The sequence below is a fragment of the Podarcis liolepis genome (genome assembly GCF_965112155.1).
Source record: "Podarcis liolepis genome assembly, chromosome: 2".
Taxonomy (NCBI): Eukaryota; Metazoa; Chordata; class Lepidosauria; order Squamata; family Lacertidae; genus Podarcis; species Podarcis liolepis.
In genome coordinates, this window is record NC_139555.1 from 1,230,383 (window position 1) to 1,255,088 (window position 24,706).

The 24,706-nt window shown below is 45.2% G+C and overlaps 1 protein-coding gene across 6 annotated transcripts in view; it reads right to left on the reverse strand.

The window, feature by feature from the left end:
• Positions 1–24,706, reverse strand: part of OLFM2 (olfactomedin 2) — a 206,229-nt gene that overhangs the window by 29,845 nt on the left and 151,678 nt on the right. For 4 of the 6 annotated variants that reach the window (XM_083486703.1, XM_083486705.1, XM_083486701.1 and 1 more), the window contains exon 3: positions 14,199–14,357. In XM_083486703.1, coding sequence (XP_083342829.1) covers positions 14,199–14,357 — 159 coding nt within the window. The remainder of the gene's footprint in view (positions 1–14,198; positions 14,358–24,706) is intronic. The other 2 variants (XM_083486702.1, XM_083486706.1) reach the window with 1 other exon arrangement.

The following is a 24,706-nucleotide window of genomic DNA, read 5'->3' on the forward strand; positions in this document are numbered from 1 at the left end:
AGAAGTGAACTTTCACCAGCTCAAGAAATCATTGCCTGGCACAGGCTGCTAGTAGTGGCAGAACATAATAGCTAGAGAAGCGTTTGCATTGGGAATTAAAAGAGGCCTGTGAAAATATGAATAGGAACATAGGAATCTTCCTTACACTGAGTCAAAGCCTTGTCCATCTAGCTCAGCATTGTCTACACTGACTGGCAGCAGGCTTCTGCAGGGCTTCAGGCATTCCCAGCCCTACCTGGAGATGCCATCGGGGATTGAACCTGGGACCGTCTGTGTGCAAGGCAGATGTTCTGCTTCTGGGCCACAGTCCTTCCTCAACAGAGTGGGCAATGTAGAGAAGCAGCTCTCTCCCTTTCTTATAACCATTGAATATGAGAAGGGTCACCTTGGTGGAAGGACCAGGTGGAAATGGAGCCAGGCTTCCTGCCTCACAAGCCTGCCCACCTGCAGCATATTAAGACACTGCACAGAAAGCCTCATGCTGGTGGTTGCCTTCACAGTTCAAGCAGGTCGACATCCAAAGGTGAGACACAATGCAGGTGCCAGTGCTGCTGGCCTTTGGCAATCCTTGCGTCATCTTCTGGGCTCCCTGAACTTTAAAGGCCAGATCTTACTTGCTGGGGAGGGCCAGCTGTGTGCAGCCGATGGCAAGCTGAGAGACTTAAAGGTGGGAGCGAAATTGCTGCTGCATTTTTTATGACCCTGGCTGAGAGTGAAAGTGTGTTTGTGAAAGAGAGGGGGGAGGGGGGAGGGGTCATGAACAAACAGCAGCAAGGAAGGTGGAACCTTTGGAAGAGAAAGTGTAGGGGATGTGGAGAAGGCGGGGGAAATGGCTGAGCTTGCTGACATTTGCACATAAAGCAAGGAGAAGAGGGCTCCAAATGAAAAAATGGTGAGGGAGGGTTGGAATGCTGAAAAGAATGAGGGCAATAAATATGGTGGGGGTGCATGCAGTGCAGTGAAGCAGGAAGCACAGAATGTGTTGGAAGTTGCAGAGGATGGCATAAGAAAGAGAACATGCAAGTTAGCTGGGAAATCTTGGGTTGTTGCTGACGCAAAATATGGTGTGTGTGTGTGTGTGTGTACAAAGAACCGGATATCAACTGCTACACTTACTGAACAGTGCTGGCTCCAGGGTTTTGTTAGTTCCGTAGACTGAGACACTCTCCATGGAGCGTCTTAATCTGGAGCAGGTTGGTGGAGCAAACATAATTCTCTCAAAAGGCCCCTGACCTCCTTGGGATAACAGGCCCTTTGGCAGCTACTGAGCCCTGGCAAGGATCACTAAAGATGGAACCACTGCTTGAAATAAAAACAGATAGAGCAAGCCTTGTGTGGGCTCTCCTTACATCACTCTTAGAGCTTTTCTCTCTCTAAAATTCCGGCTGGTTGAAGTGGTGAATCTTTCCCTGCAGTTACTTAAATCTGCAGTTGAGGATGGAGGAAACTGTGTGCAGTATTTTGAATGCTTCTCTGTGTTATGTGTCAGGGACTACTGGGGCTAGAACTGGGGGACTTTGGTTCTGTTTGCAGCATCCCCACGTGGTGAGCTTTTGGAACTGCAGCTTGGAACAACTTTTTGGGGGTGGTTGGAGTACGAACTCTCAAGCTTTCGTCTGGCCCCACCCTGGCTAATGGGGTGCTCCTAGGCAGGAAGGGCTATCAAATGCCTCCCATTTGGGCCTGAGCAACAAGGTCTCCCTGGCTTTACTGCATTCCTCAGCTCCCATATGATAGCTGCTTATAGGTCAGCCCTGATCCAGAACACACACACACACACACACCCCAATATGCAAGCAAGAAGGCTATGCTGGGTGCTTCCTCCTGTCCTGCTGGCTTTGGTATGCAGCATATGGCAGCAGAGTCTGGTAACTCTTTGCCAAGGGACAGCAAGCCCCCCACCCCCCACCCCCGGCCAGGCTTTTGTTCGAGGAAACTTAAAATTTGTGATTCGCCCCCAGTTGCAGCCTAACATGGTGCAGTCTAGGAAAAGCTTTAACACTTGACTCTTTTGAATGTATAAATTGCACTTTTATTAACTGATTTTAATTTTGTTCTTACTGAGAAGCTGCAAAAAGTAAGGTGGGAACCCTTTAAAGAGCAGAACAGTATCCTGTTTTTCTATTAGTGACCCCCACATCAAATGCTAACATTGGCAAAGTAGGCTCTACTCTACCTGATCTCAGGGTGCTTCTGTTTATGGCAAGTGGGTGTCCAGACTAGCATTACCCCACCCCCAAATATGTCCCATAACATACCAACATTACCTGGTTCTCCCTTCCCATGTCACGTCCCCAATTAATGCCACTCTTCCATATCTGTTTTTGTTCTCAGGAAGGTAATACCAAACCAAAAATACAATAAAGGCAGATGGGTCTTGAACCAGGAGCTTCATGGTCTCAGGCAGCAGCCTAGCCTAGCCTATTATCCAGAAGTGTATGCATTCAGTATCTTCCGCTGGCTGCATTCCAGATCCCCTGGAGCTGAATACTCAGTCCAGATCTGATTCAAGATATGAGAAGCCAGGCTCTGACACTTACTATAGCTCAGCAGAGCATATGATGGTCCCATGTCCAACCCATTGGCATATCCACTTTAAGAAAAAGATCCAAAAGCAGGTAATGTGAAAAACCACTTCCTGTGCCCCTGGGCAGCTGCTGCCAGCCAGAATAGACAATACTGAACCAGGTGGATATAAGAGGATGACCTGGTACACAGCAGCTTCCTTGTGATATTTGGGAGCCTGCACTCAAAGTGAAGATCTTTGCTCCTTGTGCACAAGGACATGTAGTTAGTTGCTGGTTTGCTCTGGGAGAGGTTCAACATTCAGCAAGCAGCTGCCACGCCTAGCCCAGGATGGGTGTACTTGTGAAGAAGCACTCAAGCCTATTTTTCCAAGAAGCAGGCTGACCCATCTACCAGGCAGTGTATCGACCTGGGCATAAGTGCTCCAGTCTGCCACTTGACATAGGACAGAGACAGATAATGGGCTAAAGGATCCAGGCTAGCATTCATAATGGCATATTTGAAGTGTTTGTTCTGCATCACTTTTACTATTAGTAGCCAGCAGGGACATCGCTTGTGTGTGGAACGCAAGCTTTACTAGCAGAAGGTCCCTGGTTCAATCCCTGGCATCTCCAGGTAGGGCTGTGGAAAAGGCTCCTGTCCACCGTGAAGAGCCACTGCCTGTCAGCATACTGTAGACAATATTGAGCTAGATGGGTCAACTGGTCTGACTGTGTATAACCCTGCTTCCTAAATTCCCACATTCCTACAGTGGAACAGTCTCCCTTGGGAGGTGGTGGGTTCTCCTTCCTTGGAGCCTTTTAAGCAGAGGCTCGATGGCCATCTGTCATGGGTGCTTTGGCTGAGATTCCTGCGCTGCAGCGGGTTGGACTAGATGACCCTTGGGGTCCCTTCCAACTCTACAGTTCTATGATTCCTAGTGAAAATGGTGTGTAACCTGTGGAAGTGCTGGGCCCTAAAAATGAGCTCAGGAAGAGGACAAGAGTGAACAACAGGATAGTTTTTTTGGGGGGGGAGAGAATGCAGGAAAATATAATTATTATTATTAATTGCTTTAAAAGGAATACCTATTCTTGGGTAGAAAAAAAAGACTCTCTGGCTATACACGTGTGCTCTCAAAAGGAATGGATGGCACAATAGCTGACAACATAAAATGATGAAAAATGGAGTAAACTGAGTAGAAATTTCAGTCAACTTTCTTTCCTCTCAGATACCACACAATGCTGGAGGGGCAAAGGGATAAGCTGACCCATTCACTCTGCCAACCCCAGAACAGTAGTCTATTTTCTAAACAATTTAGTGATTCCCCCTTGCCCAGGGCAAACAGAGAGCATAACAATGAAAAAAAACTGGAGCATGTCTGCCATACACGAAAAAGACACTGGAGAAATGAAACTGCCTACAATATAAGCAAGCAATGAAAGCTGTATGGTTTAGAATTGTTTGGGAATGATTTATTTTTTATACATGTTAAAAAGAAAACTAAGTTATAATATAAAGAAAACAGAATTAAAGAAATAAGGATATTAAGTGTATTAGGTTTAGTGGATTTTAGAAGAGATAGGATGCTTGAATAAATGTACAAAAAATAAGTCATAATCAGAAAAAGGCAGGACCAGCAGCCCAGTGCTGCAGCGTATTCTGCTGACTTCTCAATAGGTGGTCTTCTTTATTCAGGGGTCCAGGCAGCCATGCCCTTGTTCACAATACTTCTTTCCCCCCACCCTCCTTTTTTTAGCCTTTGGTTTCTATCTGACAAGCACCATATTGAGACTGGGATGGCTTGCTGTTGTGGGGTTGGTTTGTTTGCTGGAGGAGGGTTGTCTAAACACTTTCAGATGGATTCCCCAGCACTCATAAGCACTCATAAGAACACCCAAAGAGCCCAGCTGGATCAGGCCAATGGCCCACCTAGTCCAGCATCCTGTTCTCACAGTGGCTGACCATTGTCCATTGGAAGCCCACACATAGGACCCAGGGCAACCATGCTCTCCCCACCAGTTAATTCCTAGCCACTGGTATTCAGACTGTGGAGGCAGAAAACTCTAATACTTCCTTCTTGCTTCTTAGTTGCTTCATTTTGGCTCCAATTCTGCTGGCACCCAGCGCCTGTGTTTGCTATTAAAGGGAGTGATTCACTGCAATGTTCATTTCTTTTGGCATATGTTGATGAAAGACTATCTATTTAAAGATAAGTAATGGAATTCTAAGATGGCTACTGCTCCAGGAGTCACAGACACCAAATACTGGAGACAAATGAATATACCAACTGCCAAAGAATTGCTGTAGTTTACTTTCAGCCAAAAACTATAAGCCGATCTCGCTCTTAAATAATGATTAAAAACTTTATGCTAATATCTTAGCAAAGACTAAAAATTGTATTAAATGACATAATCCACCAAGATCAAGCAGGCTTTCTTCCTGACCAACATATGAAAGACAACATAAGGAATATAATAGACATAATAGAATACCTGGAGGCCAGGAATGACAAGCAAGCAGCTTTGATGTTTATTGATACGGAGAAGGCAAATGACAATATCTCATGGACTTTTATGAAAAAGACTATGGAAAGGATGGAATTTGGAGGATCATTTCTTAAAGGAATAGGCGCTATATACTCTGAGCAGAAAGCCATGCTGATTGTTAATAATGTACTGACTGAAAAATGTGATATTACTAAAGGAACTAGACAGGGTTGTCCCCTGTCACCATTATTGTTTATTTTACTCCTAGAAGTCCTTACAAGAACTTTAAGAGCAAAAGAAGGAGTGAAAGGAATTTTGTTGGGGAACAGAGAATATAAATTGAAAGTCTTTGTGGAAGATCTTGTAATAACATTTGGAGAACCTTTGACTAGCGTACCAAAGGCACTAGAAAGGATTCAGGAGTTTGGACAAGTTGCTGGTTTTAAACTTAATAAGACAAAGCCATAATGTTGGTTAAAAATATGACAGTACAATGAAAATAATTGTTACATCAGATCACAGAAAAAGTGTGGGAGAGTCCTTGCCAGATCTGAAGTTATATTATGAAGCATCCTGCCTTTGCTGGCTTTGGGACTGGATTTTGTTAAAAGAAACAGATCTGTTGGATCTGGAAGGACAAGATAATAGGTTTGGGTGGCACGCATATTTATGGTATGAAAAAACAAGAGTGCATAACGGATTCTTGAACCGCCTGGTAAGAAAAACAATCTATGAGGTATGGGATAGATACAAAAATCTGTTGGAGCGGAGAACACCATGGTGTGTCAGGGATCAGGTTGGGGAGTACTACTCTGATGAGTGGTGGGAACCCCCCTCTCCCCCTGCTCAGAACCAGGATCCTGGGGCTCCACAGAAGCAGGAGAGTAGTATTGACCTAGAACAATGGTTTACTGAGAGACACAGTTCGGAGGATGGGAGTTGGGCAGAATTGGGAGGCAAACAAAAGAGGCAGAACAGAAGGAGAGAGAGTTAACCAAATCTCCCTCACTGGAAGTGCACATGTGAAAAGGATCTAGGAGTCTTGGTTGACCACAAACTTGACATGAGCCAACAGTGTGACACGGCAGTTAAAAAGCCAATGCAATTCTGGGCTGCATCAATAGGAGTATAGCATCTAGATCAAGGGAAGTAATAGTGCCACTGTATTCTGCTCTGGTCAGACCTCACCTGGAGTACTGTGTCCAGTTCTGGGCACCACAATTCAAGAAGGACACTGACAAACTGGAACGTGTCCAGAGGAGGGCAACCAAAATGGTCAAAGGCCTGGAAACGATGCCTTATGAGGAACGGCTAAGGGAGCTGGGCATGTTTAGCCTGGAGAAGAGGAGGTTAAGGGGTGATATGATAGCCATGTTCAAATATATAAAAGGATGTCACATAGAGGAGGGAGAAAGGTTGTTTTCTGCTGCTCCAGAGAAGCAGACACGGAGCAATGGATCCAAACTACAAGAAAGAAGATTCCACCTAAACATTAGGAAGAACTTCCTGACAGTAAGAGCTGTTCGACAGTGGAATTTGCTGCCAAGGAGTGTGGTGGAGTCTCCTTGACAACCATATGTCAGGAGTGCTCTGATGGTGTTTCCTGCTTGGCAGGGGGTTGGACTCGATGGCCCTTGTGGTCTCTTCCAACTCTATGATTCTAAGTTAGGTTTATGTTATGATCTAACATGTATCATACCTTATTATGCTCCCTAATAAATATTTTTCCAATTCAAAAAGGCAGAACTTGGAGGGGGGGATGATAAAAATTATGTGTGGATATCTTTAAAGTACTCACTATACTTTAAGGTGAACCATTTGGCATGATGCTTCCACTTCCATGTTTACGTGGAATGAATCTGCTTTTAATACTGAAAATGGAAACATCTTCCACTGCTTTATGCTTGTGCCAATGTGGAAGAGTGACATGGGCTGGATAGAAGCATAGAATCATTCCATGGAAGAGTTGGAAGGGACCCTGAGGGTTCTCTAGTCCAACCCCCTGCAATGCAGGAATCTCAACTGAAGCACCCATGACAGACGGCTCTCCAACCTCTGCTAAAAACCTCCAATGAAGGAAAGTCTATAACCTCCCAAGCGAGTCTGTTCCACTGTCAAACAGCTCTTACTGTCGGGGTTATAAAACCTCTTTGAATAGTATCATTGTGTAGGTTGTTATTTCAACATCAGAGGCCCCCTTGACTTAAAGTGTCCTGTTAAATGCTTGTTAGTACATGAGAGCTAATTAGGATCCTAACAGCTTGATACTGTGGAACATCTGCCCAATGGCTTCATCTCCACCTCAACCTGCCAGAAACTGCTCCACTTACAGTCAGCTTGGGTCAGAGGTCATTCCTGCGATCTCAGTGGCAAATGGCAGCCATGACCCAGTGTGTTGGCAGGTCAGAAAGGCTCCATCCATTCTACCGTAATTAGACTAGCAACGCCAAGCCAGCATTGCTATGCAGGGGGCAAGGGGCGGAGGCTGAGTTTGGGCACATCCAGTGGAAGGAAGTCAGTGATTACTGGCAATGCCTAGGGAAGGGGTAGCTGGCCTCAGTTTCCAAGAAGAATTGTGGAACAAAAAGATCAACACCAAACAAAGACAATAATGGGAGTTAAAGAGCAAATAAATTGGGGTGAACAAAAAAGGGGGAGAAATCCAGTTCTCTGAAGCAAGAAAGCTAAATTAAAAGTAAAGCAAATTCTACAAAGAGAAAGGCAAAGCATGTGGAAATTGTCAGAGGTGAAAAGGGCCATCCTCCAAATGCAAATGGTGTCAGGTTCAATCCCTGGTGTATCCAAGTAGGGTTGTGAAGGACTCTTGCTTTCAAAGATGGAGAGCTGCTGGTAGTCAGTGTCAACTGTATTGAACTAGGTGAACCAATTGCCTAACTTGGTGTAAGGCAGTTCTTGTGTCCCTAAGAGATAGGGGAAATGGAAATGTTTGAGCTAAGAACAATATTTATACCTTTAGGTGTGTGAAGAGAATGGGGTATGAAAATATGGCATGCAGGTGGATGGATTGCAAGAGCAAAGGTGTGGGCAACCTCACATTCTGGTTATTGCTTCCTCTTTTGCTAAGCAGATATGAATTATCTACCTCAAGCCATGGCTATAAGTTATTTGTTGCATTAAAAGATAATAATCCAGTTGTGGGGTGGGCACTAGGTCCACTGCCCCACTCCACTTTGAGCACTGAGTAAATATGATTCTTAGGTAAATATATCACAGAACAATTAAAAAAAAACCTTCTGAGTTCAGAGAACTGAGATGTTAATGGAGTGGTGGGGGTTGGGGAGAGGGATGTGTTGCATGTGCCAACCAAACTGGAGCGTTAGCTGTGCCTCAGGGCATAGTGATGAGAAATGACCTTGGGGTGAAAAAGTCATGCAAAAATATACAGTGCTTTTCACTGTGTGTGTGTGTGTGTGTGTGTGTGTGTGTGTGTGGTAGGTGGGAATAGAGTCTTATTTTGAAAGGCCAGGCTCCATATCTGGCTATCCAAGTGGAATATGTTTTCCCAGGCACCTGGGAAAGAAAGAAGAGGCAAAGATAATGAGAGTACCTAGTATCATCAAGAACGTAAGCCCTGCACTGCTGAGAAGCACAGGAAGCTGCCAGCTTAGACAGTGTCAGACTATTGTTCCATCGAGCCTAGTACTGTGTACAATGACCAGCAACAGCTCTCAAATTTCAGACAGGGATCTCTCCCAGCTCTACCTGGAGCAGCCGAATTGTACCCAGGACCTTCTGCATGCAAAGCAGATGTTGTACCACTGAGCTATAGCCTTTCCAAAGGTCTACTCATCTAGGATCCAGTTCCCAACTATGACTAACCAAAAGGTTGGGAGGCTCCAAAGCAGTTATGGCCTTTCCTTCTTGTTCATCCCCAGTTTGCAGACATCTTGCCTTGGAGCATGATGGGTCCAATAGGCTATCATGAATGTTGGCCTTCAACAGACTGATCCTCTTTTTCTTTTTTTTAAGCCAAAGACCATCACACCCAGTGTCAGGAGTCTGGCTACCATGTAGCCATGGGGAACAGAATATGGTTCCACTGATGTCAACATGGATGGGTCAGTAGAATCCACCTGAACAACAGTTTCATGGGACTAGACCTTGGGCTGGGTCAGCATAGTTGGGCACCTGCTGAGACACACAACCTTCTGCCTAGGGATCCTTTGCCCTCCTCCTCCTCCTCCTCCTCCTCCTTGCTTTTGCTACCTATCTATCAGCATGTGAGCTGTGCCAAGACCAAGGAGAGAGAGCAGCAGCCTTGCCCTCTCCTTCTATATAGGTGGAAGTGCAAATCAGACCTAGGGGGAAAGGACAAACAATGGGCAGTGTTGAGCAATGGTAAGGAGGTGAGCCCAGGGAGGTGCCTGGACCAAGGGCATCTTAACCAGTTTCCCCCACCAAAACTGGAGCCAACACTTGGTGAAGTAGCACTCAGGCTCAAGGGGAAAGCCTGTAGCTTAATGGGTATAGCACCTGCTCTGCATGTAGAAGGTCTCAGGTTCAATCCCCAGCATCCTGGGAGAGAGTTGGGAGAGAACCTTACCAGAAATCCTGGAGAGCCACTACTAGCCAGTGTAGCCAACACTGAACTAAATGAATGAATGACATGGCTCAGTATAAGGTAGCTCCCTATGTTCCTGAGGATAGGAAGATAGAAAGTGAAAGCAGCAGAGGGAGTAGGTTAATGATGTCTAGGTAGAAAGGATGACCCTGAAGTAAAAGATAATAAGTCACTGAAGCAGCATAAGCTAGAACTTCAGTGCAGGCTGAGCTGGCAAAAGGAGTTTATATAGGTTTAGAGACCAAACAAAAGGCTGAGCTGGGCATCAATCAGGCACTGAAAAAACCAGTTGAGGAACTGGAGAAAGGTCAGAAGACACTCTTGCTGACCAGGTCTCCACTCTTGAGGTGACTTTGTTCAGAGAACCAAAGCCACTATCTTTATAAACATAATGGGCTCCAAGCTCTGGGGCCCAAGAAACCGGTACATTTCCCCCCACGGAGCTCGGCTTCATCAACGTGGCCCACTGGTCAAGGGCTAGCCCTGAACTGATCATAACCCAGCATGCGCCTGGACCTATCAAATGTTGGCACATGGATCTAGAAGGGAATCATAGACCCCAGCAGGCCAGCTGTCTAATCAAGAGACCTTCCAAGGGGCCACCCCCATCCCAGCTGTCTCTGGGATGGCATGGCATTCTCTGGCTCACTGCTGCACTCTCAAACATGCACACACACCAGAGGCCCATTATTCTCAGCAAAATGTCTCTAATCACTCTGGCTGGGGTTGAAAAATTACCAAGAAAGGTAATTGAATGGCAAAGGGCCCAGAATATGGATGGCCTGGGCTCATTTATCAGGAGCACCAATTCCTCCTCACAGGTGCCTGGAGGGAGGCAAAGGAGGCTTGTTGATTCGCTTGGTTTTTTAATTGCAAATGTGATACTCCTCTGGCTGATTCATGAGTTACGTCTGCGAACAGAGAGTACCAAGAGCAACCAGCTCCAAGGCAAAGCAATCAGTTCCCTGGCTCACCTTCTGCAGCATATGCCCTGACTCTGGGGAAAGGCCAACGTGAAATTGCTGCCGCCAAGGAAAAATGCTAGTTGCTTCTAAAAGACCCAGAAACAGTCAGTAACCACTTCTGGTGTTATTCAACCACTTCATATCTTTCAGGTGGGCATTTGAAGAAGAAGAGGAGGAGGAGGAGGAGGAGGAGGAGGAGGAGTTTGGATTTGATATCCTGCTTTATCACTACCCAAAGGAGTCTCAAAGCGGCTAACATTCTCCTTTCCCTTCCTCCCCCACAACAAACATTCTGTGAGGTGAGTGGGGCTGAGAGACTTCAAAGAAGTGTGACTAATTAAATGTGTAATGGGCAAACATGGCAAATGCATGTCTGCAAACAATCAAGGTACACTAATTGGAGAACAGTGACTGGCTACCATTCCCCCTCGAGCATGTGATCAGTGGTGAATGTGGGTTTTTCTCTGTATAATACACAGAGTAGTCCTATGGCTTGCTAAGCATCAGCCATGAGACACGATAGACACAGACTTGTTCAATAAGGCTGCCATAAGACTGCATAGGAAATTCTTTTGGGAGTGAGTCCCATTCAGCTCAATGGGATTTGCTTCTTAGTAGATGTGCAAAGAATTGCATTGTAAAGTGGTCTTTTTCTTTGCCACTGACATTGAGCATCCATGGGGAAGAAAATGAAAATTGGTTGGCTGATTTGCTGCACTGGCATACCTTGCCTCAACTTCCGTTTTATTATTTATTTATTTTTAATGTCTTTTTTTATTAAAGATTTATTGGTTTACAAAAGTATGTGCAATGTCTCTTTTTTACAAGTTACATTTTCTACAGATCAGTTTCATTTGCTGAGACAGCTGCCTTTATAGCTTGGCCTCACTGGACAACTTTTTACAGTCAGCTTTCCCAGAGTTCTGCTGTCCATGGTGCTGAAGTGCTCAAATAACTGTGGCCAGCATGGCTGTTACCCTTCTCAGGTTGTGGCTGGAGGTACAGCCTCATCATCAGCCCAAAGAAAGAGGTGTTATGGAACATATACATCTGAACATATTAACTTCCCAGCTGCCTCTATGCAAAGCACAAGTTTCTTTTAAATATTTATGTTATGTAAGGTTTATCTGATGATGTCACACTTGACAGTTCAATATGAACTTTACGAGCCACAATACAAACCTTACCAAGGAAACTGGCACAGGCAGTCTGGAGTCTTAGAGGGATAGCCTATGGCCGCTTTCCCCAACCTGTTGCCTGGGGTTGAAAAATTACCAGGAAAGGTAATTGAATGGCAAAGGGCCCAGAATATGGATGGCCTGGGCTGTGTGGCCCAGCAGAGCACATGCTTTTGCATCAGAAGGCCCCATTTTCAATCCTTGCTGTCAGGTGGGAAAGGCTCGTGCCTGAGACCAAAGAGAGCAGTTGAGAGTCATAATCTGTAATGCTAGACTAGATTAACCAAAGGTGTGGTTCTTAGGCATGAACTATGATCCTCAACCTTTACTTAAACAATAAGTTTCTAACATTTGTAAGACACAAGATGAGTCAAAATGCACAGATACTATTCTCCACATTGTAATGGTGATTTTTACCATTTCCCCAAAGTCCCAGATAGCCTTCCCTTCACAGCAACTTTCAAAACATGGTCCGTACCCATCTCTGCTGAGGATGTTCTAAAGACAGGGTGGTTTGTTTGTGGCTGGCTCATTCATTGCATCTCTTGCATTTCTTTTATTGTTGCACATCAAGGAAAACTCAAATCCTAGAATACTTTTGATAAAATACTTTGACACGGTGTTTCCTGAGCTTGCATTCCTTGACTAAGTGTATGCATGTGGCAATGGGACCCCGGAAGAGCCACTGGCCATCCAGGGGCGGAGCTTCATTTTTTATTTCTATCTATTTATGCATTGAGAGGTGTTTTTCTTTTCCATTTTGGATAAGTCACTCTACTTCTGCTTCTTCCCAAAAGAGATGGGGCCGGACTATTTTCCATCAGTGCTTTAATAGAAATCACCACTCCATTTCTGCCCTCTTCATTCTCTTTTAATCAATCACTTTATTATGACCATTTTGTGTAGCACTTGGTCATTCCCCCAAACTGCCACCTCACTCTCCAGCAGCTGCTGAGTAGGAACCATGCCCAGTTTGCCCCTCCCTCTTTTGCCATATTTCTTCTCACTGTCCCCTGATTTCCCAGCGGGGGTGCCTGGGCTGTACTCCTGATCCATTGGCTGGGTTACCAGCAGCCCCTGGGGCCCCACTGCCTACACACTGTGACTAAAACTAACCAAGCTGTTGGCTGCTGCTCTGATATTTAATCAATGCCTTGGCTGCTGCAGCTGTCAGGCTCAAGGCCACACAGCTCCTGCCTCTTTCCTTTGGCTACACTGTAATATAAAGCATATTTTGTGCTATTTTCACTATTATATGCACTGGTATGCATAGATATGCATTTATGTCCAGAGAATTGCATGGCAAATATTTGGAGAAGTGCAAATTTCAATGCATGCAATGCATGCAATGGAGTAGCCTCAGGTGGCTGTGAGACTGACATTTAGAAGACATCTGAAGGCAGCCCTGTTCAGGGAAGTTTTTAATGTGTGACATTTTAATGCATTTTTAATCTTTGTTGGAAGCTGCCCAGAGTGGCTGGGGAAACCCAGCCAGATGGGCAGGGTACAAATAAATTATTAATTATTATTATTATTATTATTATTATTATTACTACTACTACTACTACTACTACTACTACTACTACTATTATTATTAAAAGGTGTGTTTAATCCTTCTTCCACCTGATTTCCTACTCAAAATCATTCCCCTCCTAAGCTACAATGGAGAGGGGAATACATAATGTGCATTTTTGTTTTTGTTTTGTTTTGCTACTTAGTACCAATCTAACTGGGATGTGGGCGGTGCTGTGGTCTAAACCACAGAGCCTAGGGCTTGCCGATAGGAAGGTTGGTGGTTCGAATCCCCATGACAGGGTGAGCTCCCATTGCTCGGTCCCTGCTCCTGCCCACCTAGCAGTTCGAAAGCACGTCAAAGTGCAAGTAGATAAATAGGTACCGCTCCGGTGGGAAGGTAAACGGTGTTTCCTTGCAGTGCTCTGGTTTCACCAGAAGCGGCTTAGTCATGCTGGCCACATGACCTGGAAGCTGTATGCCGGCTCCCTTGACCTATAGAGTGAGATGACCACCGCAACCCCAGAGTCGTCCACGGCTGGACCTAATGGTCAGGGTTCCCTTTACCTTTACCAGTCTAACTAAAAAGGGAAGGCTGGAAGTTGAAGGCTGCAAGCTGAATTTATTCCTCTTTGTTATTTTATTCTTCCCCAATGGGAAAATTGCACCCCTCTGAATGTTCTTTGACTCCAACCCCCATCAGCCTCAGCCAGCATGGCCAATGGTAAGGGATGATGGGAGCTGTAGTCCACCAACTTTGGAAGGGCCACCCCTGCTTCCATCAGGCATATGTGATAAACACCATCCAACACCTTCTCATTCTCAACTGGCTTTCAAACAGCAACATTAGCAATTAAAATAATACTCTAGGAACCCACCAGCATCAGAAAACCAGTCCACAAACAACGTCCCTCCAGAGATAGTGACTATGTAGATCAGGAAGGACTTGGCCAAGCAGAAGAGTTACCTGGAAACTTTTGGCATTCAGATTTTTCTGACTCTCTGTGGCCACTTTCAGCCTGGAGTCCAGCCCCTTTATTAGCGACTCAGTATTGCGCACATACTGCAGGTCCCGGTAGGTCCGAAGGTCCAGCACCTCCATGGACTGGGAGATGTTTTGCACCTGCTCAATGAAAAAAAGGAAAAGAAACTTAAGACACACCACCTAAAGGATGTTCAGATTGCAGAGTATTATACATGGGAATAGATAGATGGAGGAGCTTGTGGTGGTGGAGGCAACCAGGGAGTGGGTCTTCTTCTTGAAGGTATCCCTGACATAAGAATCAGAAACCCGGGGTAGATATTTTGATTCCACGATGTTTCAAATATTAATGGTACTTAACCTTTAGAAAGATAGAATGCATCACTGACATTTTATAACATTTTAAAACCCCTGTGCTCTCTAGGCTATAAAGAAGAAACCCCATCTAACCCTGAAAGTGGCACAAATGGTCATTAAAGATGTTCTAGTTAGTATCAGGGTGTAAATCCAAACATCTCCTTGAAGCTTCCTGAGATAGCTCAGGGAAGAGGAGAAGTGAGAGACAGAAATGTCAACAACCCCGTCAAAGGTCTGGTTGCTAAGGAAACACTGATAAAGTAGGACATTTGAGACCCAAATGCCTGGGCACCTGGGGCACCCCAAGGTAATTGTGGGGGAGCAGATAGCAGTATGGAGCCATACATGTTTATCATCCCATGACCTGTAACTTTTCTTGATGTATGTAGAATAATGTTTGAGGTTTTAGGACTCTTTGTTTGCTGTGTTTTGAACTACAACATAAGCTTTCTTCTGATTTGCTTCTGGGCAGTCTTTTCTAACTGGTTCTGTTGAGCAACTGGTTGGCAAGGCTGACCTATTGCAATAGTTAATAAACCGGGTCCCTAACTGGATCTGCTATAATTCTCTTGGTTCTGTGTTTTATTTAAGAGGTGTCCCCTCAGCTGAGCCTCTAAAGAGGTCAGAATGGCTGACAAAAATTAGGGAGATTGCTTTGAATGCAAAACTAATGAGGTTTTCGTGTGTGCACACTTTTTAAAATCTAAGCAAAATGAGCAAGAAAATAAGTGTTTAGAAAATTGGTCCTTATTTATTAACTGCTGTAATGAAGATAACTACAATCATATCCAATCTTGTGTCTCTCCCTCAATTCCATACTTTAAAATATTATGGCCACAATCCTGTGGTCTTAAAAAGAAATCATCCCATATATTCTGTATTTTATGTTGCTGCTATGTTTTTAAAAGCAATTTGGGGTGCAAATGTTCAGGTGCCTCTGCTGGAACTTGCCGTTTCCAGCCATGAGGTCAACAATATGGCATATAGATGAGGGATGAGGGGACCTCCAAATCCTATTGGACTCCAATTCCCATCAGCCCCAGCCAGAATAGCCAGTGGCCAAAGATGATAGGAGCTGGAGTCCAGCAACATTTGGAGGGCCACAGGCCCCCATCCCCCAGCATCAATCAACAGACAGAATGTGTGAATATGAAAAGCAAAGGCAAGCCAGGTCCCTCTATCCAAGTATTCCTGAGCACCTCTGTCACATTACAGACTGCAATTGATTTACAGTCTTGGTTCGGCAGACATACAGTGGAGTCTTCTCTTCTGGGACTTGAGCTGGAACCGGCAGTCTGGTGCACCAGCTGGAATTCAAGCTCCTTTCCCCTGCTTTGCACCCATGAAATATGAATGATAATGTAACCAGGCTGAGTTGAATACTTATTAGAGTTGGGGCGGGGTAGAGAGGAAAGAGAAATAAGCTATCAAAGCTGATCTTTTAAAGTGAGGTGGCTGAGTAAGGCTGCCCTCGATGGGGGGGGGAGCCCTCTCTGTATGTAGCCTCATCCCATCCTGTATGTAGCCTTTAGGAGAGGGGCAACACACTCACATCTGATAGAGCTGTATCATGCACCAGTCCCTCTGGAGTCTGCTGATGAGGAAGGGGAACACGCTGGTCTCAAAAGCAAGCCAGCCACCACCCTGAAGTGTGAGGCTACCACTAAACCAGGAGCTGTGCATTAGTTCATCTTTTGTCCTGATATCATGTTCTGGGTTCCACCCAGATCAGTGTGCCCTACATTAGTGGTGGGGAGCCTGAAGCCCTCCAGCTGTGGTTGGACCACAACTCCCAACATCTCTGGCCACTGGTCAGCCTGGCTAGGGCTGATGGGAGTTGGAGGAGCCTACCAACTTCTGGAGGACCACAGGTTCCCCATCCCAGAGGTAAAACGTGAACCAAGCAACCTCCTTCCTCCCTAGATGAATACACCTCTCTTTACCTGAGATGTGTAGGGCCCCACTCTATTCACAACTGTTTCCAGCTTTTCTTGCAACCTGCTCTGGGATCTGCTGGTGAAGGGCTGGTAATAAATGTAATTAATAATGATATTGATGATGATGATGATGATGATAGATGGAGTCAGCCTAGTTGAGAGGAAGCAAACTTGAACAAAACCCCCTTAGGAAGGCAGATGTGTGCAGCAATGGGGTCTGCACTCTCTCAAGAAGGAGATTTTTCTCTTGTGCTTTTTTGGAGCTTTCAGCAATCTATAAAATTAGCAACCACATCACTTGTTATCCCAGCTGGATATCAGCTTCCACCACCCCTGACCACTGGCCATCCTGGGAGCTGGAATCCAGCAGCATCTGGTGGGCCACATGCTCCCCTCCCCTGATCTCCATCATTGGCTGCTGATGGCAGATGGTGTGGAAACTCAGAACATCACATCATGGCATGTGTGTGTTGCAGGTGGGGAGAGGCAAAGGCCCCATGGTGGGTATGATTCCCGCCTGTTACTGTGGCTGAGTGGTTAGAGAATAGCCCTATGCTGCTAGTGGTGTGTCCGAGTCCTGGGAGCTCCCTCTTTTTCCTCCGAGATGACTAGTCATACAAAAGGCAAGTGGAGTCATGCTTCTCCTTCCTCTTAGTGGAGCTCAAATTCATGCCTGCTGCTTCCCAACCCCACATCCTATGCAGGGAGCTGCTGTGGTCAGTGTGTAACTGTGGTTTGCCTTGTTGCCTGACCTGCTCCCTTGTCAAAGGATGGTTTTTCCTTGGGCTGTTTGTACTTTCTGTATGTCTCCTGCCCAAAGAATCTATGCAGCAGGTCTGCATTGTTTGGCTTCTCATTTCCCTACATGCAGTGCTTTTTTCTGGGGGGGGGACGCAGGGGGACGCATACCCCTAAACATTTTGTGAATCTTTGTACTTTGGTCCATTTACTGTATTTATTTTTCCAGATTTGAACTACAAAATGGTAATTTTCTTGAGTCAAAATGAGAGTACCCCTAAACATTTTTTAAAGAAAAGAAAGCACTGCCTACATGTATTTTGCTACACAATGGTGGTTGTGAGTGTCATAAAGGGACTCTTTCAGGAATGGGGCCATAGCTTTCTTTGCCACTGGGGCTGCAGTAGGGGCACTTAGGCATTGGAATGTGGGTTGTGCAATTCAGGTGTGCTGGGGGGGGGTCTTTATGGTCATGTGCCCACTGGCTCCAATCTCATGTCTGTGTTGTCACATGCAAAAACCCCAATTGGTGGGCTTTGACTACGTTTCTGTGGCTATCTCTGCTGATTGGGGATTTTCCTCTGTGCTTTCCCATCCTATCTCAGGCTGAGCATGTACAGGGTGCAGGAGCCATAATAATAATAATAATAATAATAATAATAATAATAATAATAATAATTTATTATTTATACCCCGCCCATCTGGCTGGGCCTCCCCAGCCACTCTGGGCGGCTTCCAAAAGAATATTAAAATACTATAATACATCAAACATTAAAAGCTTCCGGAAACAGGGCTGCCTTCAGATGTCTTCTAAAAGCCTGATAGTTGTTGTTCTCTTTGACATCTGGTGGGAGGGTGTTCCACAGGGTCTAAGGCATGCCCGTGGCTATGAGTTGGGCCAGACTTATTCAAGGACAGCCCCATGGAGGCCATGCTTTCCACGAAGTCCCGAGTGGCCCCTTGTAAGGTCGTGTCGGCATGGATGTTAAAATCCCCTAGGACAATCAAGCTAGGTGTCTCCAGGATAACATCTGCCATGACCTGAAGCAGCTCGGGCAGGGAATCCTTGGTGCAGCGGGGAGGTCGGTACACCAATAGGAATCCTGTACTGCCCCTATTGCCCAACTTCCAGAACATGCACTCAGAGAACTGGGTCTTCCCAATAGGATGCCTGGTGCAAACTAATGACTTCCTAAAAATCACTGCAACCCCCCCTCCCTGCCCACAAGGCCTGGGTTGCTGTGCGTAAGAGAAACCTGGTGGACAAGCAGCGGCAAGGACGGGCTTCATCCAACCAAGTCTCTGTCACACATGCCAGGTCAAATCCTCCATCCACAATCAGGTCGTGGATGGCAGTGGTTTTATTCATCATTGATCTGGCATTGCACAGCAACACTTTCAGGTCATGTGGGTTTCCCTTGTTGATTCCAGTATCCTTCCAGTCAGGACCAGACCTGGAGGCAGGGATAGTCCTCAGACAACAACTAAGCCTGCTTCCTCGGTAATGACATGGTCTGGTCTTAGCGTAACTCCTCCTCCTACCCATGATCACTGAGATCGGTTGTCCGAGTGCATCCCCCCCTGTGGAACCTGCCCTAGCCATTTTGTTTGCTGGGACCCACTCCCAGGCAGCCCTGACCCCAGGCCCTTAAAATCAAATTAAAGCCTATACAAAAAACAAACTAACAGAACAATAAAACTATAAAAACAAAAAACAAAGTTACAAACACAACATAATTAAATTAAACAAATTCCCACACCCAACTAAACACCCACCCCACCCCACACACCTGAGGCCTCCCTGGAGCCCCATAAGCTGCGGAGGTGAGTATGGGGCCCACCCCCAGGCCCAAGGTGGAGAATGGGCTTGCAGGGGGAGCAGTCCTCCCCACAAACTCACGGCAGAGCAGCAGCAGCAATGTCCCGAGGCCTCCTTGGAGCCTTATATGCTGAGGTGGAGTATGGGGCCCGCCCCCAGGCCCAAGGTGGAGAATGGGCTTGCAGGGGGAGCGGTCCTCCCCACAAACTCACGGCAGAGCGGCAGCATTCCACCAGTGTGGAGGTGCTGCATCTTCCCCACTGGGGTAATGTGAGTATAGGATTGCTAACCTCAATTCTCTTTTATAGCTTCCTCTAAAGAAGGTTGAGTGGTTACTTAGTGACAGGGGGAAAAGATCCTGTCATGATGAAAGTCATTAGGGGTGTGTGGTGTGGTGTGGTGTGTGTGTGTGTGTGTGTGTGTGTGTGTGTGTGTGTGTGTGTGTTAAAAAGCCTTCATTAAGCCAGCAGAGGGAGGCAATGCAAGGAAGAACACTCAAGACTGAAAGTAGGCCAAAAAAATCATTTAGAAGAAACTGGCCATCACTTTGTGATCCACTATCAGGGAGGGCAGCCACAAGTAAGCAATGTGGATTTTATGTGATCAAACTGTGATCAGAATCAATTTTGTGTATCTGCATATAAGAATTTACACTGTTTTATGCCTCTGGATCTAGGAGAGATGCAGACCCCTGAAGCCCTGACCCTCAGTCCTGTTTGCACATATGCACCCTAGGCATTGGCATCCAGTGTTGCCCACCATCTTGGCAAGCTGATCTCTGAAGATACAGATCCCAAACTCCCAAAATATTGTTTTGTAAAGAGCACAGTTTAGCAAGAATCTCCACAATCCTCAGCCTGAGCTCTCCTAGCAGCATGATTTCAGCAGCTTCCCTGATCTAAAGAAAGACATGTTCACATTCAGTGTAATCAGTGGGGAAATTAGTTATGTGACTGACCTAAGTCTCGTTGCTTTCGAATGGGACTGAACTGTGACTAATCTTCTCTAGATGGGGGCTAGGAAATCAAGTGACCTTGGAGATGCCAGCTTGAATAGGTTTGGCATTTTAAATTCCGACAAACAACAAAGTAATCTCCATGCTCCATTGTGACCTTCTGGTCTATGAAGTACTAAATCAATACTACTCCATTCACTTCCCCAAACAACAATTGATGGAGTCCCTCTTGCCATTCCACAATATGTCCAGACTCCACAGCTGCTTTCATTAGAGAATTTGCCAAAGGTGCTCACTGTTCTGCCAAAGGACAAGAGGCATCAAAATGGCAAGTCAGATCAGACACCTCCATATCTGACTCCTGCCAAGTTGTGCATGCTTTTGGAGGGGTTTGGCTTCTATTACCAGAGAATAATCTCATCTGTGGGACTTGGCCCAAAACATCAAAGGAAACCAGCTCCTCTGATAGGTTGGCAGATTTTGGGGTGTGATCTGCTGCATGCACTTCTGCAACTCCAAAACTAACTCAAATGTTTGAATGTCTTGGTTCTCTCACCTCCTGCTGGCATAGGTGAAGGAGGAAACCCAAACCCCTCTGATCCCCAAATAACCCAGGACTGTATTCCTCCCAAGCATCAGTTCCTTTCTCATCTCGTCACACGCGGCAGCACAATGTCCATAGCCCCAGGTTAAGAGTCGTTGCGTGGAGATATTTTGCAAATGCAATTTGCTTGCTCAATGGCTGTGTGTGGTGTCTCGGCTGGTGCGTCAGCCAACTGCACCAGTTCCAGCTGAACAAACAGCTAGCAGAGTTAGTTGCAGCAGTGTGGGCACGGATGAAATTCCTTGGCAGAAGACACACCTACTGTAGGTCTGGAGCCCAGATTTATGTAGAACATTGTCAAAACAGTTGCAAGTTCAGGGAAGTATTCCAACAGCAGTCCTTAGGTACTTATGCTTGCAAAAGCTCTTTTATCTGCCTGATATTGCAGCTTAGTTCCCATTTAAGTCATAGTTGTTCAGGGTTGGATTCAGCTAAATAGTTGCACTAGCAGGAACCAGCACAAGTCCCATTAATGCAATGGGGCATTTCCCCCTCTCATCTCCTCTCATCCCTCCACCCCACCCCAAATTGGCTTGGGGTGGGGTGGGAGAACCCCCAGAACACTGCTCAGGAGGAGAGGAGATCATTCTGACTGGCAAGCAGAAATGCTCGCATTGTTGGAACCATCAAATTTGTGTGATGTTGAATTCCATCCATGCATAAGTCAACAACACTGAGTTAATGTAAAAAACAAAAAACACCACCCTGAGGGTGAAACCAAGGCATAGGTTGTCTTAGTATTCAGTGCAAAGTGGATCACAGTGGCCTTACTGAAGCTAAGCAGCTCTAAGTCTGGTCAGTGCCCAGACAGGAGACTGCCCATCCATGCCACTTGAGGTCCATGATGGGAGAAGCACAGGAAATAAATGTAAGAAGGAAAGGAAAGGAGCTTCTTAGTACCACTTGGGAAAGTGTCCACAGATGCCTAAATGGGCCTCCCTACATCCCTTGGACCCTCACCACCTCCTTTCCTTCTCTCCTCTGACTCTCTTGTTTCTGAGTCAACTCTTCATTTCTTGGCTTACTATTTGGAGTGGATTTTGGCTACTTTGCAAGCCTTGCAACCTTAAGCATCATTTATTCCATTACACTCGGATACCAGCCCTCTCACCCTCTGCTGGGGTTGCAAAGCATATTTAGGGCAATTATGTAAACATTGTCAGGAACAGGCCTCCCTTAGCACATTCAGCATTCAAAAACGACACGTTCTCTCAACTTACTTCCAGCGATTATTTGCTTTATTCCACCACAAACACCCTAAATCACTCAAGTGCACCTTCCTATACCCAAACCAGGCACTTTCCTCCCCTTTCCCAGCTTTTTCAATTTCACCCAGCATAAACAGTAAAGTAATTTTATTTTGGGGGCTTTAAAGAGACTAGATTGCAGGTAGTGTTCTTTCGATGGTTATTTATTTATTAACATAGCCCCTGCTGGTACTTTATGGCTATGGCTGGGGCCTCTGAAGGGAGCTATTTAAGAGGCATTTTGCAGCATGTTGTAATAAAAGTTTAATCAGCTTCCAGCCTCCCTTTTCTTTCTTTCTTTCTTTCTTTCTTTCTTTCTTTCTTTCTTTCTTTCTTTCTTTCCATGCACACTTGTGTACAAAAAGCCAAGAGAGAAAGAGAGGAAACACAGCTTGCCCAAGGATCCCTTCTGTGATACAGACAGGAAACAAGCAGTCATTAAAACACACAAACAAATGTCTAAAGTAAGAACAACTTGAAAGTGACCTTGAAATCCATATTGGGGCAGAGGATAGGCTGGCCTGCTTGTTTTGTGTCCAAGCCTTTTTGGAGATGCTAAAACAAGCTTTATTTCAGCTGGGACTCCACACTCCCCCCCCCCAGCACCCGAGGCTATTTGATTGCCAAGGTGCCACCCAGAAAGTAAGAAAACCACATGTGTAGACAGAGCACCTGTCCCCAGTAAATGCTGCATCTGCAGATAGAGTCCCTCTTTCACAGAACAATTCAAGGTGCAAGAAACAGGGCTGAAGTTTGCGAAAAAGGTGAAATATCTGGGTGTAAATATGATCACAAAAAAAATGAATTTGTACAAAGATAACTATGAAAAGATATGGAAAGATCTTAAAAGAGATTTGGATATCTGGACAAGGTTGAAGCTATCTTTGTTGGGCCGAATTTCTGCAATAAAGATGAATGTATTGCCTAAGTTGTTACTTTTGTTCTAAGTACTTCCTATCATTGATAAGTTGAATTGTTTTAAGGAATGGCAAAAGGTATTATCAAAATTTATCTGGCAGGGGAAAACCCCAAAATTAAGTTTAAATTATTAACAGATGTGAAAGAGAGAGGGGGCTTCTCCCTGCCACATTTAAGGATTTATTTTAAAGCTGCAGCCTTTTGCTGGTTGAAAGAATGGTGTTTATTGGAAGATACAGATGGTTTAGATTTGGAAGGTTTTGATAATGTATTTGGTTGGCATGCATATTTATGGTATGACAAGATAAAAGCTCACAAAGGATTTAAAAATCATATCATTAGAAAATCTTTGAACAATGTTTGGATAAGATACAAGGTTTTGTTAGAAAGGAAAACCGCCAGGTGGATATCACCATTGGAAGCTAAGACCCATAAAAGTTTGAATATGAAAGAAAAGTTGAAGTATAATGATATTCTGATGGAAGTAGGGGACCAATTTAGATTAAAATCTTATGATCAGTTGAAAAATAAATTAGATGATTGGTTCCAGTACATCCAGATAAATGAAGTGTTTAAAATGGATAAGAAAACCTGATCTCGTTTTTTGACAGAATTACAAGCCTGGTAGATGAAGGGAACGCAGTGGATGTAGCCTACCTTGATTTCAGCAAGGCATTCGACAAGGTGCCCCATGATATTCTTGTAAAGAAGCTGGTAAAATGCGGTCTTGACTATGCTACCACTCAGTGGATTTGTAACTGGCTGACTGACCAAACCCAAAGGGTGCTCATCAATGGTTCCTCTTCATCCTGGAGAAGAGTGACTAGTGGGGTGCCACAGGGTTCTGTCTTGGGCCCGGTCTTATTCAACATCTTTATCAACGACTTGGATGATGGACTGGGCATCCTGATCAAATTTGCAGATGACACCAAACTGGGAGGGGTGGCTAACACCCCAGAGGACAGGATCACACTTCAAAACGACCTTGACAGATTAGAGAACTGGGCCAAAACAAACAAGATGAACTTTAACAGGGAAAAATGTAAAGTATTGCACTTGTGCAAAAAAAAATGAGAGGCACAAATACAAGATGGGGGACACCTGGCTTGAGAGCAGTACATGTGAAAAGGATCTAGGAGTCTTGGTTGACCACAAACTTGACATGAGTCAACAGTGTGACGCGGCAGGTAAAAAAGCCAATGCAATTCTGGGCTGCATCAATAGGAGTATAGCATCTAGATCAAGGGAAGTAATAGTGCCACTGTATTCTGCTCTGGTCAGACCTCACCTGGAGTACTGTGTCCAGTTCTGGGCACCATAATTCAAGAAGGACACTGACAAACTGGAACGTGTCCAGAGGAGGGCAACCAAAATGGTCAAAGGCCTGGAAACGATGCCTTATGAGGAACGGCTAAGGGAGCTGGGCATGTTTAGCCTGGAGAAGAGGAGGTTAAGGGGTGATATGATAGCCATGTTCAAATATATAAAAGGATGTCACATAGAGGAGGGAGAAAGGTTGTTTTCTGCTGCTCCAGAGAAGCGGACATGGAGCAATGGATCCAAACTACAAGAAAGAAGATTCCACCTAAACATTAGGAAGAACTTCCTGACAGTAAGAGCTGTTTGACAGTGGAATTTGCTGCCAAGGAGTGTGGTGGAGTCTCCTACTTTGGAGGTCTTTAGGCAGAGGCTTGACAACCATATGTCAGGAGTGCTCTGATGGTGTTTCCTGCTTGGCAGGGGGTTGGACTCGATGGCCCTTGTGGTCTCTTCCAACTCTATGATTTTATGATTCTATTCTAAGATTCTATGAAAATTGGTTTTCAAACAGAGAAATCCAAACTGGAAACGGAATTATTAGATCAAAAAACCTATCTAAGATGTATAACTTATTTCTGGAATGGCATATGAAAGATGA